Source organism: Acartia tonsa, chromosome 7 (genome assembly GCF_053477335.1).
Source record: "Acartia tonsa isolate MP-2025a chromosome 7, ASM5347733v1, whole genome shotgun sequence".
Taxonomy (NCBI): Eukaryota; Metazoa; Arthropoda; class Copepoda; order Calanoida; family Acartiidae; genus Acartia; species Acartia tonsa.
Window position 1 is genome coordinate 22,122,060 of NC_137266.1, and position 18,535 is coordinate 22,140,594.

At 30.8% G+C, this 18,535-nt stretch overlaps 1 protein-coding gene across 1 annotated transcript in view; it reads right to left on the reverse strand.

Annotated features, from left to right (window-relative positions):
- Window positions 1–18,535, reverse strand: part of LOC145324201 (uncharacterized) — a 63,219-nt gene that overhangs the window by 12,744 nt on the left and 31,940 nt on the right. Inside the window, exons 11-16 of the mRNA XM_080166822.1 lie at window positions 18,002–18,086; window positions 7,280–7,343; window positions 5,095–5,152; window positions 2,916–2,958; window positions 2,590–2,654; window positions 1,409–1,462 (exon numbers count right to left, since the gene is read on the reverse strand). Of these exons, the coding sequence (XP_080022948.1) occupies window positions 1,409–1,462; window positions 2,590–2,654; window positions 2,916–2,958; window positions 5,095–5,152; window positions 7,280–7,343; window positions 18,002–18,086 (369 nt within the window). The remainder of the gene's footprint in view (window positions 1–1,408; window positions 1,463–2,589; window positions 2,655–2,915; window positions 2,959–5,094; window positions 5,153–7,279; window positions 7,344–18,001; window positions 18,087–18,535) is intronic.

The following is an 18,535-nucleotide window of genomic DNA, read 5'->3' on the forward strand; positions in this document are numbered from 1 at the left end:
GTATTTTTATCTTTTTTTCATATAGTTAATAAAAACCTAGCCAGGAGATAAATGAAATCTTTAAAAAAAATAATGTAACATTTCATTATAAAAGTGTTCTTTTAAAGCTCACTTTATATCAGGATACCGTCTTGTATTATAGAATTTTCAACCGACCACCAACTCCCCCTTACCCCAACCCCATACTTTATTTTAATTTTGAAAAAAAACATTACAACATAGTCCTTTAGGACTCTAATAGTTTTTAAATAGTTAAAAACATTTAATCCAATCTCCAATATTCTCTATTTGATAGATTTTTATATAAATTATTGGGTATATGATTAAAGAGTTCTGTGAAAGTATTGCAAAACTTTTATATCTAGCAATATCCAATTATTAGAAAATTGGTATTTTATCGGTTATGGGTGGATATAATTAATTAAAATCGCAAGTAGTCGTGTAGGTGGTGGGTTCGTGTCTCGGTTTAAACTAGGTGTTTTATTATGTTGCTTGGTCAGACGCGTGACAAAATAAATAGGCCCTAAACCCCTCCAACTCCAAAAAAATTTCCGTGAAAATACAAAGAAAATTATAAGGGAGATTTTCTATAGACTAGAGGTTACTTAAAACCAAATATTGATAAATCATAAAAATGTATTAAACATTTAAATTGACTAAAATACTAAACTGCGCAACTTCAGAAGTTTTGTCAGGTCTGTTTTAGAATAGGAAATTCCAGGAAGGAAGGGACATTACACTGTAAATCACACTGGTACCCAAAGTTTTTGAAATACGCCGTCTCATTAATTGGGACTTTTAATTAAACCCTGGTTCAGTTCTTAAAATTTACTATGTCCCAATTTTTAAGACAAAAGGTTTGTTCTACAGAAGGGGTTATTTTGTTAATTATGATTGGGGTTGAACGTTCCTTATCGTTCATCACCCTATCCCTTGAAATCTCTGAGTAAATCCGCAATACAATTTAACATTTAAAGACTAATGTCATTGTCAACGGGAAACTAGAGTTTTAGATTGTGCTTTTCAACAACATTGTTTGTGAAATTTAAACAAACAAGGATGAAAACATCCATAATAAATTTAGCGTTGAAGACAAAAAACTAGAATTGGATGATTGATTCCTAAAATATAGGCTCTAAAATTTTTTAATAACTTTGTTAGCAGGAAGTTTAATTAGAAATACCGTGATTATTAAATTGTGCCTTTCAATTAAAATATTGTAGATACGACAATTTTTAAAAGTTTAAATTTACGATTGGTTACACCTTAAATATAAAATAGCTTAGCTTTTAAATAGTCAAAAAAATACTATTATTATAGCAATATTATTCAATCATTAAAGCTTAAAGCATATGCAACGTTTTTATCTGTTTGTTAATTACTGGTTCTCTGAAATTTAAAAACTTACATTCTCTTGTTCTTGACTTTCATTGTCTTGAGATTTTTGTCCTTCGCCATCCTCCTAAAATGTTCTTCCTTGTTTTTATTTCAATCATCTATAATACAAAGAAGAACTAAGTCTGTCTGAAGCTTAACTCTACTCTACATGGAATATGGATACTGGTTTGAACTATTTCTCTTAAAAATTTAAAAAATATGTCAAACATGATGTCTGTCTGTGTTTGTCGAAAGATCTTGCTAACCGTTGAAATGATATTGTTCTTCTTCACCACCCTCCAAAGATATATCGCTGCTTGTTTATATATTTAGTAGATGTATATTGTATGTTTCATTATTGAACTTTCTTGTTGTTAGTAACAAAGCTACTCTGTTATTTAACTTAGTATATTCGTCTATAACGCTAATATGACTTATAAGAACACGGCTCCTATTACACGACTGAGGCTTTTTTTTTGGGAAATTCCTACACCAGTGAACATCCAGTAAGCACCTTTCTAAGTCCGATGGTCACTCTCACATGCTCATGGAAACATTGAAATTCTATTTAGAATTTGCGACTTACTTGACTGATATCATATTCTTTCCCAGCTTTTGCTCACGAAAGACAGCCTTTACCCAATGGTCTATTTGCTCTTCAAGACATAAAAATCTCGAAGCGAATATTTGTATTTTTTTCAGGGAAATTTTATTTCTAACTGTAAGTAGGACCTCTTCAATATGAACATCATTAACTAAGCAAAATCAACTTTTATTTTGCTACTGATACATGTGATTACTACAGGAAAGTAAATAATTCCGCACGCTTCACGCAATTTCAACTTAAAAGAGTTAAAGACTCTAGGGGGCTAGGTGTCGCTTCGGGTACTAGACCTCTCACCACGCACATACAATACTTATGATTGTAAAGCGTCCAATCACCCATCAGACAACCAACTCTCTGAGATGCACGACCTTTGTCTGAGAAGTCCCAACTGTGCATGGTAGCGAGTTGCGCCTGTTTTGGGCCAAGGCATTCCCCCCAATCTAACTATTTACGTCGCGCATCTGACATAGTAGCAGTGGGAACCATTTTTAACGTCTTTAGTTATGACGCGGTGTCGGACCGAGATTCGAACCTATCACCTTCCCGACGACGAGCGGATGCGCTACGTGTTGAGCAACGGTCGCGGGTACGCTATTTCAACTTACCTCGACACTATAAACAGTCTCTAATATTTCTGGCCGCTTTAGGTAACCGCTGAATCTTTTCATTGCTAGAATAAAAATTAAAATATTAAACATTTATAGGGTTTTAAAGATTTCTTAAAGGGTCTTTAAAAAAAAATTTCCATTGTTTTATAAATAGTTATTTAACTCTTTTAACCATAATATAATGGTAGCTTCTTGTTGCTACCTCAAGTTTTTATTTTATTTAATAATAACAATAATTTGCAATACTTGAGTTCATAAAACTGACACACATACTGACAGATTCGATTATAGAGTAGCTTCGCTATGAAAATATCATAAATTACCTAACAATTTTTGTCTATTGCTGATTCTTCTTTCATTTTTAACCTAAACAAAATGTGCCATAAAGGAAAAATGCAATGATGTTTATTTTTCAAAAGTAGTGTTTTTCTACTTTTTCTGGGAGTGTCCTTCCCTTCCTTCTTCCAGAGTAAAACCCAAAAACATTTATAGGACCACTATCACGCTGTGTGCAAGATCTTTTAGAACACATACTTTTTTAATCAAGATTTTTAAAATATATTTAAAATATTTAAAAACTTCATATTATTTTGTTTATATTTGTTCTACATGTAGAAAAATTAATTGATTTTTCAATCATAAAATATACAACAAATAAGAATTTTTGTTTTTGGAAGTAGCGAAGCTTTTGAATAAAAGTAAAAATACGCAAATAGCCTTAATAATAACACAGTAAATAAAAGTGTTTGATTGTCTGTCTGTCTTTCATTCTGTGTGTAATACTGTTCTCTGCTCGGTTCTCTCTAGGAAGGGATATGACAATGGCCAAAAAATTGCTGCACGTCCTTAATGATGATACACAAAATTACCCATTCTGTAGAATATAATTTGTCGTTGAAACGTTAAAAACTATAAAATGTTGATTTAACTTTGAGGACAAGTGTTGTACGAGGGAGGTAGGAGACTTCCAGACATTTGGGCTGTTTTTCTCTCTCTCTCTCTCTTTCTCTCTCTCTCTCTCTCTCTCTCTCTCTCTCTCTCTCTCTCTCTCTCTCTCTTTCTCTTTTCCCCCCTTTTTTATATCCCTTTAGGCATTGTTAACCTTTTATGTTACTTGTACGTACAGATACTAATTATAGAGCAGCTTTGCTGCCTAAAACCTACAAGCATAGTAATGATATATTTGATATTGGTCCTGAAACATAAAATTAGACAATATAAATCATATTTCCCCCATTAAACACAATAAATAACCTGAAACAGAATTCGAATACATATAAAATAGTAAGGAGGTTGAATATTATTTTCTTTCTTAAAACACTACTAAATTGTCTCTACTTGATTACAGTTTGTTGTTATGTTATTTCAAGATAAACTAACCCTTATCTAAAATTCTATGCTTTCTTTAAAAAGCTTTACAAAATTTTAGCCTCTTGTCTTCTTTGGCAAAAATAGACTGAAACTGCCCTAAATACATAGCTCAATCGAAGCAGATGTTTTCCACTATTTTTTTTTATAAAACATTAGGGGAAAAAATCAATATTAAGAGAAGGGAAGTTATTTAACCTCCATACACATATATATATAGCTTATACTAAATTGCAGTTTTTTTGGTTGTACTTAAACAAAATATCTAATTCTATTTTATTTTCTGTAACCTGATATTTTAATGAAAAAGCTAAAGTTAATTAATGGAAACTTTTAACCTATTTCAAAAAAGGTTATTATTCTTTTTTTACCGAAAGATCTCGCTAATTGCAAGAGAGAATCAGATTTACTTTTCAGGGAAGATTGAAATAGGCCCTGTTTGGTAGCTCAGGTTTTTAGGGGTTGAACAAAATTACCCAAAGCTTTTCTAAAATTTAATTTAAAAAGGGAGGATTTTGGTATTTTCCCATAAAGTACCTGTTTATAACTGAAACTGCGGCACCTTTACCCGCGTTACCTTACCCCTAATAAGCTACCAAATATAACTTAACTTTCTGTAAAGTAATATACAAACACACGAAAAGCTTCATCTTCCCCCCCCCCCTCCCCTTTATTTGAATTTTTTAAAAATAAGTGGTGTGTGATATTCAGTGCTGAACGGGTACTCTAGAATGACACACAGAAAACTGTCCCGAATTTGTATTAATTTTGAGGAACAAGACTCCAGTTACGTCATATTTTTCTTTCCCGAAAAAGGGAAGGGGGAAAGAAAAAAAAGGGAAGGGGGGAAGAAAAAAGAGATGGGAGAAAAGGGGATTTTCCCCATCTCTTTTGAAGAGATTTTCTTCCCCCCTTCCCTTTTTCGGGAAAGAAAAATATGACGTCACTGGAGTCTTGTTCCTCAAAATTAATACAAATTCGGGACAGTTTTCTGTGTGTCCTCTAGAATAGAAGACAATAAGACATAAAATAGTATTAATCTACAAAAGATAGAGTTTTGTTTATCATAATAGGAGGAAAGATTAATACATCATCCATTGTTCTACCCCTATATACATCCAATTTTTTGCTTACCTTAAGTGATCTCTCATCTTTCAAGTTTCTTTCAGAAGCCTCGTTTTCAGAAATAGATCTGCAAAATAGAAAGGCTGTGCAATTCAATCCGCAAAAAAAGAAAACAGTTTAATCGAAACGCTAAAGCCATGATATCTAGTCATCAATATTTCACAAGCGTCAACAAGTAGAAAAAGGGGGGTTAAAGCCCCCCCCCCTCCCCACCCCTTTAATAAGCTTTTTCTGATTTTGGCGGTATAATTAATTTCCGATTTAAACATTCATGTGGATATTATTGCACAGTGAAAACTAGAATTTGCATAAAAATAGAGTTAAGTACCTAGTTTAAAAGGTAAGTGGGGTGGCTTATTACTTCTAGTATAGTGAAATACCAAGCCCCTCCCCCATAACCTTTCTGATTTTTTACATAAAGCATATATGACATAATATTTTTTTTTGTCCACAAGGGTGGAGGGTAGCAATAGCCTCCTCCCAACCTCCAAATAAGTATTAACCTTCCAAGGACTTATTAAAAGGTAAAGGAGAACCATGTCGATCCAGAGGTTAGCGAGATCATGCGGTACATAAGACAGACACACATCTTGCTACTTTTATATGAGGATTATCATGGAGAGGTAGGGTATATGGTTCATTGCTTGTTTGTAGGTAAATTGCTGCTGGTTAGTGTGTGCCAGAAAGGTATTAAAATAGATAGATACATGAAAACAAAGCTATGGAAGAAAAGAAATGATAAAAAACCTTTTGGTATTGCTTCGAAACTGGTTTAAATCCGCTTGATTAAAATCAATTCTGATCCATAATGAAAAATCATGTAATGTATAATATAATATTTTGTAAATATTATAAAAAACGACGAAAAAAAGAATAAAAAATAAGGAACACACAATTAATAGAAGCGAAGCTTAATTGATGCAATAGAAAAAACATTGTTTGAGAAGTATTGATTTAATAATGGAGAGAAAAAAAGATCTCCATGCTTCATTTTTTATATTAATACGCTGAAGGAAAAAACTGAACTACACTATGTGTGCATTGAAATTTATACTATACGGACGAACATATGGATTGTCGAAAAACACTGCTTTTAAAAAACAGAATAAATTTGTGAAAAGTTAAGGAGGCTGTATGATAATAGGGTGGCTGGTAGTGTGCGGTGAAGGGCCATTCATTTAATAGAACTTCCATATTCGCCTGACTTAAAAATGTCTGCACATGGCACATAGCACGGCTTTAAAAAAAGTAGTTTTACATGTAGCATATGCCCATGTGCTCTATACATTTCCACACCAGAATGAGAATATATATAAAAAAAATTGCATCAACTAATATATAAAATTTTTAGTTCAAATACTTTTTATAAAACTTATTTAAAAATGTTTCCAAGAAATTTTCTCTTTGTCAAGAGCACTTTTATCTACTTGTTACTACAAACATTTTAGAAAGGTGTATAACCAACTGCTTTGCTTTTATGTATGCTGTCGTCCTTTTTCATATATATTTAAACAATGCTATTCTAGATTGTGAGCAGAAGAGAAGAATTTTTATAGAGTTTGAACCAGGTTATTCTACATTGTGAGCAGAAGAGAAGAATTTTTCTATGATCTGAACCAGGCTATTCTACATTGTGAGCAGAAGAGAAGAAAGTTTCTAGAGTTTGAACCAGGCTATTCTACATTGTGAACAGAAGATAAAAATGCATCTAAAATTTGAACCAGGTTATTCTACAATGTGAACAGAATAGTAGAATGTTTCTAGTGTTTGAACCAGGCTATTCTACAATGTTAGCAGAAGAGTAGAATGTTCCAGCATAAAGTTTAAGAAAACTTTAGAGACTTTACATATCTTATTTATGTTTTAAAACTATAAACCAGTAAAGGAAGATCGACTTAATGATTATCAATACCTTATATCTATCCATCTATTAAATCTATACTAGCTGCTAGGAACCCTTGAAGGAAGGAAGGAAGGGGGATGGAGAAGTCAACCTTCACGTATCAATTTTATAATTTCTTAATTTGTAGACTGGACCTATGAGAAGGAGTAGAACAATAATATTTCAGAAAGATCTTTCATTACATACTGACAGACATCCTGTAACTTTTGCATAAAGTATTTATATTCTTTTCTTAAAAAGTTTTCTTTCTGTCCATAAATATCTTTCTATCTATCTATCTATCTACTGTACCTGTTAAAGTCTATCACAGGTTTTCCTCCTCCCAGGTTCAGATTAGAGTCAACAAGGTTTGGCACTGTGCAACAAATCATTCACAATTGTATTCTTTTATGCTGGCCAAAGCTGCAGCCGCTCACAGCCGCAGCTTTGATGCATTACTTAGTCTTACAAAATGTTTAATATTTGATATGTTAAAATCTTAAACATGAAATTTAAGGTGTCCTATCGAGTTAAAACTTTGCACAATGATTCCTATAACAGATTGGTATGAAAGCGTAACAACTCTATAATCATTATCAGAATGTCCGTACGATCATTTAAATCATGTTGGTTTTGAACTTTTTTATGTGACATAATTATCCTATGAGTGTGATTTTTGAAATACTGATTCCTAGGACAACAAAGTACATAGTATTAGCGAAGTTAAAACTTATAAATCTAAAATTTTTCTTATTTAATTCTGACACTCTACAACTGTTAATGTTCATTTGTCTTAACGTTTCAGTGCTCCACTTTTATATAATTTTGAAATCCTCATTTTATCTTCAAATTTGAAACTTAGATGACAAAACTATTAAGTAAATTTTAAAAGGATTGGTAATGGTTTATATAAATAAAGCTCACTTTGTTATTTCTAGATTTTAAAGTATCGTATAATACCACCAAGAACCAATTGAGTTCCCCCCCCCCCTCCCCAAATGATCACTTGTCACTTATTTTGAATGTTTATCCAAGACAGGAAACACTAGCCTTAATTGGGTCTGCAAACCTAAACAAAGTTGATAGTAAGCCATTCTTGGTTCATTTTCCCTTGAAGTAAAATTGGTAATAGTTATTAATCGCATTGTTGTAGACAGCTTTCTGCATTTATGAAAATGATACATTAGAAGATCTAAACTGGTATTAACTGGTAAATTATCTGTAATACTGAAGCCATACTGAAATTTGGAAATATACTTTAAAATGAGAAAATATCCACTTCCTGAATAGTTTGAGCAGGGACAAGGGACAATGCAACTGGAGAATAAATAATTTGCATTCATCAAAATAAATTTTTACAAATCATACACTATTGCTGGTAATCGTATAATTCCCACAGTATTAGCGTTTTAAAAATTGTTGTTTTTATATGATTTAAATGTGTAACTTAAAATATTTGTGATCATTATCATTTAAACTGGCTTTAAATGTATATTTAAATTTAATGAATATATTAATGCATATTTGATTCACTGCCGTGCAGAAGGAGAGTGTAACTTGTTTTAAACTGATTTTATATATGTAATGAAAAATCAGCTTGAAGTCTAAACCTGACCAAAAAACGGCAATACCACTTTTAAAAGCATTCAAACGGGCTTTAATTTTAAGCTTCGACACAGCTGACGAGTTCTCATGAAATGCTTTTAATTTTAACCCTCCTTTTTAGTTCTAGCCCACAATAAAAGTTTTTCTCAAGATGGAATATCCCTTCTCTCTGGGTTTCATTTTCTGATTTCTACAAATTGATGGAAAAGAATTTCTATTGAGAAAAGAATATTATCAAAGCTATTTTCGGATGTAGAATTTTACTTTTAGGAAATAGAAAATGGGAACTAATAACTTTTTCAAAATTATTGAAAACTGTTGAAATAACAACTTAAAGTTCTTTTCTTTACCATATAGAAAATCTATTCTACAATTATACCATATACAGGGTGTTTTTTTAATAAGTTAAAAGTATTGCTTAATTTAACCCACTTGCCATTGACAAAAATTAATAATCTATATCTTAATTTATTCATTGATGTGGAACATTTTGTATGAGAAAAAAATATTTGGCGATTTTCAACAAATTCTGCCCTAAAAACCGGTTTTTCCAAATAACCTATTTTTGGAAGATTTTTGGATCATGACGAATTTAAAGAGTGTGCAAAAATACGTACATTTTTAAAAATCAAATTGCGCGGCTTGTGTTAATAGTAGAAAAATGTTACGCATACCGTTAGAATTGTCATAAACTCTAGTTTTTGGAAATATATGTAACACATACAGGCTATTTGTAGTATAGAAGCTACATTGGAAAATGTGAGAAGTGTTGAAAATTTTAAGTAAGTTGGGACATTTTACCACGTAGCTCCTAAACTATACGTAGCACAGGAATAGTTCTTAAACACCTAAAAACTAGAGTTTATAACGATTCTAACGATATGCATAACATTTTTTCTACTATTAACACAAGCCATGCTATTTGATTTTTAAAAATGTACGCATTTTGCAAACCCTTTAAATTAGTCATGATCCAAAAACCTTCCAAAAATAGGTACTTTGGAAAAACCGGTTTTTAAGGCAGAATTTGTTGAAAATCGTTAAATATTTTTTTCTCATACAAAATGTCCCACATCAATGAAGAAATTAGAATATAGATTATTAATTTCTGTCAATGGCAAGTGGGTTAAATTAGGCAATACTTTTAACTTATTAAAAAAAAAACCTGTATTTACAAAGCTTTGTTTCTATGATTGACAAAGCTCATTCTTTTATATATTATTATTATACTATTTTATTATACTAGCAGCTTCGCCTCTACCCTCTAGGGGCTTTGCATTATTGGCATTATTGATATAAAGATAAATTAATATATATATATTTCCTTTGAAAAAAAAGTTTCTTTTCAGCTTAGTTACTATCAGCTGTGCTACTAGCATGAGGAGGCTATGTATTCGGTAAAAAATCGTAACACCATTTAAAGATTTAAAAAGTATTAATTAGCAAGGTATTAAACATTTTTGTTCATAAAGGGTAACTTTGCAATAAAAAAGTGTCCTAGATAATAGTATTTTGTATTAGATTTGTATTTCCTAGCTGCTATAGTAATTATCTCAATAGTCTAAAACAAATAGATAAATCATTACTAGAATGTCATTTCATGGATAAAATGAAAATATATCTATAAATCTATCAAACAATACACTTTTTTGTAATGCAATTTTTATGACAAAATAATATCTACAATACTATGTTATTAAGATTACAAAATATTAGAAACAGCTACAAAATTTTATTTGATATCTATTATAATGAATTAATGTTTGTTATAGGAAGGGAGTACAGAGGTTATAAAATTAGTAATAAAGTCACCAAAAAGTTTTCCTGGATTAATAAATAAGGGTTGTTCAATTGTCCAGTACCTCTGTTGTTAAAGAGTATATAAAGTGTCCAGACATTATTCTATACCAGACGTTTCCAAAGATGGTTATTTAATAAAATAACAGTATTGTTCAAGCTTCGAAGGATTACTTCTTTGTTGTTACACTTTTTTAACCTTGGGACTTTGGAACTAACATTGAGTTCCGAGGTCAATGGGCCATGATACTAGTTTTATACAACAGTTTTCAAACTTTTTTGTTTTGTTTTTCTTGATACAAATAAAATAAAGTTATGGTAAAGTTATGAGTGCAAGAATAGGGCAATGGAATATAATTAAGAAAGATATGAGTAAAGTTTGTTTTTTGAATTTATATACATGCATAAGCTGATGAAGAAGGGTAATTTTGCAAACATTGTTCTGTTAGTGGGTTCTTCGGTTGGTCATCCCATAGTCATGGAGTACATACGCTATTTATAAGGTATTTTACTCATTAATATTGCTTAAAATTTAACCATAATTTACACAAGCAAAAGATCTTTTGAAAGTATTAAATATCATCAAATGCCATGGTACAGTCAAACCTACATAAATTCAAATCAAACCTTACTTAATTTTTATTTTATAATTAGATTTGCACACATTGAAAAGAGCAACTATTTTACAAGTAATTAATATTAAATCCTCTAACATCTAAAAAAAAATATTTAAAACTCGACTTTGAATATGCTATTATACTTACAATAGATTGAAGTAAGAAAAAAGTACATATTTTAAACCTTTGAAGTATATTTCAACCAATTGCTGCGCCCCTAGCATCCAATTCCACAGGACTCTTTATTGGCTTGTACATTTTAGAATTGTTCTATCAATTTCGAACTTTTCATGACGATTCCTGAAGCGATTGGGTACTATTCCTAAACTAGCACTATCATCTCTAAAACTTAAGTATCGCTTAGTAATATTATTTTAACAAGAAACAATTAACTATAAAAAAAGTACAGAGAATAACTGTGTAGCGTCTACGTTGAAATATATAAAGTAGTGCTGGAGTGGCGTACGGACATATCCTAATCATAATGTAGCTACGCTGAAAATATTTCTTCAAAGAAATAATCTGGTTGTATTGTCTATATGAATTAGTAAACAATAGGTTTTTTCAAGCGCTCAAAATCTATTTTATATACATACTATCATTAATACTGCTAAATTAATGGTAGAGCATCTTCCATTTAATTATCATTTTTTTCTGTACGTCCGACAAGTAAAAGATTATTTGTTTGCATGCCGATTTTCTCCCGATGTGGCGGTAACAAACTACCATTTTTTAAATATTTCAAAATCGTGGTAAATTAAAAAGGTTATTTTATAAAATTACAAATAATTCTATTATTTCTTTATCGCTTTTCAAACGTTATATCTGTTTTTAGCGGCAAAAATCTGTTCGTTTATTCAATAGAAGGGGAGGGAATGGAGGCTATCGAGTTTTACTTTATTAGAGAACAGAAAAATCTGTTGTAATATCCAAGTAATAATGTATCCATTTGAGTGAAATAAAAAAAATATTAATAAATGGATAAATGAAACAAAAAAAATATTAAAAAAATGGATAAATGAATCAACAAAATATAAATGCAACTAATATCATTGCTATTCCATATTTCCAAATTGGAATGTGCAATTTATTTATTTATTCATCATTATAAAACCAAGCAATGCATAAAATTTTGCAGGAGTAGAGTTCTGTGAATATGATAATTTATATAAATTATGAATTTATACAGGGTGTGTTAAAAAATTGCTATATTCAATATTTTTTGTACTAGGTATTTCAAAAACTTTTTGAAGCATTTCTATAATTATGGTCGGTCCGTAACGGTTAGCCCTTGTCGATTATTTTAGACATGTTAAAATTGTCCCATCGATTTCCAACTTTGATTGGTGATTCCTATAACAGTTAGGTACGATTTAGAAATCGTAGCAACTGTATAATTGTACGACCATTCAAGACATGCAGATTTTTTTATTTTTTTTTTTTGATTTGTATTTGTATGATTTAATTTTCCTATTCATCCGATTTTTGGAATAATGACTCATAAGACAACAAAGTACAATATTATAATTTCTGTAGTAATATTCAGGCAAATCTTATTTGTGAATGGCCCTTTAAAAATATATGTATAGACATGTTTTACATTTTCTTTCTCTCACTTTGACATGTGATATAAATCAAAATTTGTTATTCTTCAGTTTGCAAATTCAATTTTGAAAAATAAATTTCATTTTCTCTACTAAACAGACAAATACACTGGTACAGACAAACACACACAAATTTATATTGAGACACAACCTAAAATTTTTCATGAAACTAGAACAAGTATATACCATATCGAGACGCCTTGTATGATTGTAAAAATTGTATTTGTTCCTAAACGAAAGCAGCTCTTAAATGTGAAAGAATTTTTTTTAACCAAGACATCTTTACAAAAATTTTGCAATTAAATAAGGCATGCCGAGCTTCGTTGTAAAGGAGAACTAAATCGGTTCAGCAGTTAGCCAGATCCTTCGGAACACACACACACAGATCCTATTACTTTAGTATAAGGATTGGTGTTGACCTATCAAGAATAAGATATAGAAGCTGTTCTACCAAAAATGCACAAACATACAAACAAGCATACACACACACACACACACACACACAACCACACACGTCCATATATTTCAATTTTGTTGATATTTTGTGGGAGAAATAATGTAAGAAATTGGATATGAAATGTTATTTTCTATCATTCTTCTATCAAATTTCATGAATAGAAATATAAATTTTCCACAGTAGGTATAGCCTTTGATTTTATTTTGATAATCAAGATTATGTTCAGAAAGGGTGGGGTGTGAGGGGTAATTAGTCTACTCTTCACTTTTAATATTCAAGAAAAAGTAAAAAATATTATTTTCCAAAGGTTACTTTGCTGTTGACGGTAAAGGTATCCTTTCCCAAAATAGTTTATTTTCTATCATATATTCTATCAAATTTCATAAATAGAAATATACCTTTTCCACAATAGGTATAGCTTTTGATTTTATTTTGATAATCAAGATTATGTTTAGAAGGGGTAATTAGTCTTCTCTTCACTTTTAATATTCAAGAAAAAGTAAAAAATATTATTTTCCAAAGGTTACTTTGCTGTTGACGGTAAAGGTATCCTTTCCCAAAATAGTTATGAATCTTAACTGGACCTATGAGAAGCTTCACTGTAAAAGAGAACCATATTAGTACAGCAGTTTTCTAAGTCTTAATTGACAGACATACATACTGTTAAAGTTAAATGTTGCTATCCCATTCAGAATATTGTAATATTTAGTTATTATTTATTTGTAAGTAAAAAGAATAACACATTCTTCACTACATGAAACCAGGGATAAAGTGAACTATTACATGGATCTCAAGGTATAGGACAATAGACGATTAATTGATTTAGATTCCGAATTATTTTTAAAACTACCCCTTCAGTTGATAAAAATTATTTGGATACTGAAAGTGGGAAACAACTAAGCAAGATTTTGATAAAAGTAATCATTGTTTAGCCAACGAATGAGAGAGCATGTTTTCAAAACTTTGGGTACCATTATGATTACAGTCCAATGGCCTTCCCTGCCTTGCTGAGAAAATTATGGTTGTATCATATTAGTAGGTTGACAAAGTGTCTCAAAAAATCAGTCATGTGACGTCATAAAAATGAGGGATTATCAATTCCCTTTTTTTAGGGGTTTTCTTTCCCACTTCTCCTCTTATCTCCATCATTTTTATGACGTCGCATAGATGATTTTTGAGACACTTTGTCCACCTACATCACACTAGAACCGGATTGTTCTCCAAATACAACAGGTAAATTTTAACTAGAATATATTGATGTGAGGATAAATTTGTAGACCAGTGTCCAATCCATCCCTCCCTGACTAGAGATGGAATACAGAAACAAACAAGGTTAAGAATAATCAGGGAAAAAGTGACAAATTATCAAACTAAAAACTAGGATTGCTGCACTATTTGTTTTAGAACTAGGACTCATTCAAGAGTGTTGACAGATTTATCATTTAGAATTAGGTGCTTTCTGAAACTCTCGCCCCCTTTTTAAAATAAATTGAAATAAGGGGGATGTTTTTTTCCTATGGCTAAACCCTGCATCGGGGGGGGGGGGGACCTTGAAGGACTACAAGTATCCAATATATCCTAACCTAATCTAAACAAAAATAATGCTTGACATGAAAAATTACCATAATATATAATACAATAAATGCCTTTTTTTAATAATCATCATAAAAAAAATTTCAGTCATTTGTTTATTTTTAGTTACAAAATAATATAATAATATTTACCTATTCTTATTTTCCTATAAAAGTAATTGAATGTGCATAAATAAATAATTTGATCTTATAGAGCTTATTTCTTTCTATTTATCTTTGATTCGTTTTATTATTAATATTGTTTTTGCCATGTATAAAGTGACATAGGGTTGTTTATTACTCTAGTCCACAAAGTTTTATAATAACGTTTTCTTATTCGTTGGCTTAACAACTTTGAGGACTTTAATTCAATTTTTATTGGTTATTTCATTAAGTTGAGTGTCCGAACATTTCACCCACTTAATGTAATCTACAAAAGGATTAATTTTGTGTTTTTTTTTTCATTGGTGATGTATATCAATTTATCGGCCATTGTCGTATTACTTTAGATTGCACTTATAAGAGCGACAGTACTACAAACAACCCACAAAAAAAGTAGTAACCTATCAGGGCCAACAAAATAGGATATTACATGACAATTATAATTAAATATTGAATAACGTTTAGACAAAATATAGTTATAGAGAATATGCGCTTCTATTTAAAAGTAAAGCGCTTCTGACTAGCCTTTGTAATATTATTACTTATGACACAAATAAATATTGACTTTTGTTTCTTTCTATTATCTAAACAAGTAAGAAATATATTCATATAAGCGTAGCCTAGTTGTGGTAATATTATTATTACTAATGACAAAAATAAATATTGAGTTTTATTTCTTACTATTATCTAAACAAGGATAACAACCACTCATAGCCACGTAGCCTAGTTGAGTTAATATTATTATTACTTATGACACAAATAAATATTGACTCTTATCTAAACAAGAATGATAACCACTCATAGCCACGTAGGCTAGTTGATCTAATATTATTATTACTTATGACACAAATAAATATTGACTTTTGTTTCTTTCTATTATCTAAACAAGGATGACAACCACTCAAAGCCAAGTAGCCTAGTTGAGTTAATATTATGATTACAATATTACTGTTTACACGCTTAAATATTGACTTTTATTTCTTTCTATTATCTAAAGTAAGACAACCACTCATAGAGGCTTGGGCTAGTTGTGACAAAAAGTATCATGATATCTACCTGTGTATGTGTCTGTATGCAGCTCAAGATTTAATTAAAATTGGGGGTCGAATTAATAAGCCTCCTCCCCTTTGAGGCACTTAAGGTCCTTGAAGGGCTTGAATCCCCATCCCCCATCTTTTATTTTAGTTTCAAAAAGCAAAAAAATAGGTGAAAAGTTTTTTGTGGGGTAGTTGGTACCCTCCTCCAGAATAGCTCTAAACCTTCACAGGACCTATGCGAAGCTACACTGAAAAGGTTAATCATATCGGTCCAGCGGATAGCGAGATCTTTCGCTACAGTAAATAAAACCTTACTACTTTATATTATAGGATATACTGGTATCTGTGATTAAATATGGCCCAAATGCACGCTGAAGATATTTTCTTAAATTCAACTTCAAAGAAAAATATAATGACAAATAAAACTAACAAAGAATAGGGACAATTATTATAGTGTGACTTCAACACCGGATTAATATCCGCTGGATTAAAACCGATTTTCAGCCATACTGAAAAATCATGTATAGCAATGAATATTTGCGGAAAGCTGTCTATAATACGATCCGATTAATAACTATCCTCAAATTTACATTAATATTATTATAGGATCTTAGTAAATAAATACCTACATTTCTTTTAATGAAAAGAAAGTTTTTTAACAGACACTAGTTCGTAATTTTCTCATACTGTGACTGACCGACTGTCTTTCTGTCGCTTAAACAAGATTTAATCTTATTTACAATCTCACATTCTAAAATCTCTAGGTAGTTTCTATCTCGTGTTTTTTTTTCTTTTTCTTTGTTTTTACAAGAATATTTTTCTTGAGTAGGAGCTGTGTAGGAGATCTTATTGGACACAAACATTAAAATTTATTATACTAAATTCTGTTGAATAAGAAATTATGTTTGTCCATTTCTGTGAATGTTTAACACAAAGTAGAAGTTTTAATTTGATAAAAATTCAAATTTCATCCTGGGTTAAGTTAAATGAAAAGGTTGGGTAGTGGAAATTAAAAGTTTAATTGGCAATCAAAGTTTGAACCAAAACATGAAAAATTCACGTGTTGTCTTTTTAAAAATTGTCATGTATCTTTTACATATGTGGTTTAAGTTAATACTGGATATAGTATGTGTGGATTTTTTAAGAGATTCTTTCGTACCCAGATAAAATGTTTTATCCAGCTGGCTGATATACCCCCCCCCCCATTATATCTGAACCTAATCTCATCCCCGTACAATGGAGGAACGTATTAACCAATATCTGAGGCCAATGTCTGCAACCTAACTTGATGAAAAAAATTTCCCTGTCAAAATATCTACGTGTTATATGATGTTTTTTGACAGAAAACCTTTTTGGCGACTGACTGTAAAATTAACACACACAAAAAAGGTCTTCTGAACCTTAAAATATATATCTTTTTTAATTTCAGAAATATTTGACAATAAATGCCCGAACAGGACAAATGTTAAAATCTAGTCGACAGTTATGTGAGTGTAGAGTAGGTGCACAGGCTAATATTCAGGCGGTGGTCAGTAAAAACTTCTTATGCGCTTTAATATATTATTGACTATTCGCATTTTCCAAACGAGGCATATTTCTAGCTGTTTATATCCTAAATTTGTTTATATCAGTTTTTGATGAAACAATGATGATAACATCCATAGAAAGCGATGATCTGAAACAGTATGGTAAACGAACATTAACACTTGTAGAGTGTCAGAACTAATTAATCATAATCTAAAAGTATAAAATTGGGATAAATTATATGTAAATTTGTTTAAATATGCTGAAATACAGGATAATGATTAAGGCCATACTTACACTTTTAGGACTTGATTATAGGGATGCTACGCTTATAAAATTGTACTTTGTTGTCCTAGGAATCAGTATTCCAAAAATCAGATCAATCGGATAATAATATAACATATAAATTTGTTGTTAAAAAGTTAAAAACATGTTTAAAATGGACGTACGGACATTCTGGTAATGATTATAGAGTTGCTACTCTTTTTAAATTGTACCTTACTAATACAGGAATCACCATGCAAAGTTTGCAATCGATAGGACAACTCTAACATGCCTAAATTAACGAAAAGAGCTATCTGTTCCGGACGGACGTACGGACCGACCCTAATTATAGAAAAGCTTCGCTTTTAGTTTTATTAAAATTTAGTGAATGATTTCCTGAGATTGAAATTTCACACGTACTGTCCTCCCCAACAGTATCACTCTCCCCAATATCTTGGTCAGAACAGGGGGGTGAGGGCAACTGAAAAAATAAAATACAATGTTAGAAAGTCTGTAGTTAAAATAATATTTAATGGATTATACTATAAAAAAGTTTAAAAAGTCTCCCCAATATCCTGGTCGGAACAGGGGGGTGAGGGCAACTGAAAAAATAATACACTGTTAGAAAGTCTGTAGTTTAAATTATATTTAATGAATTATACTATTCCTTGTTTTCTATTAAAATAGACAATAAAGAGTTTAAAAAGTTAAAAATTGAAATCTCCCAATATCTTGGTCAGAACAGGGGGGTGAGGGCAACTGAAAAAATAAAATACACTGTTAGTAAGTCCGTAGCTCAAATAGGAATTTAAAATGCCAATTAATGAATTATAAGTGTATCAGTGCAAGGAAGCGTCCCTTGAGTCTTTGTGTTGTGTACTAAATGAAAATTCCCATACCCATTAATCCTTACTCTAAAAATCAGCAACG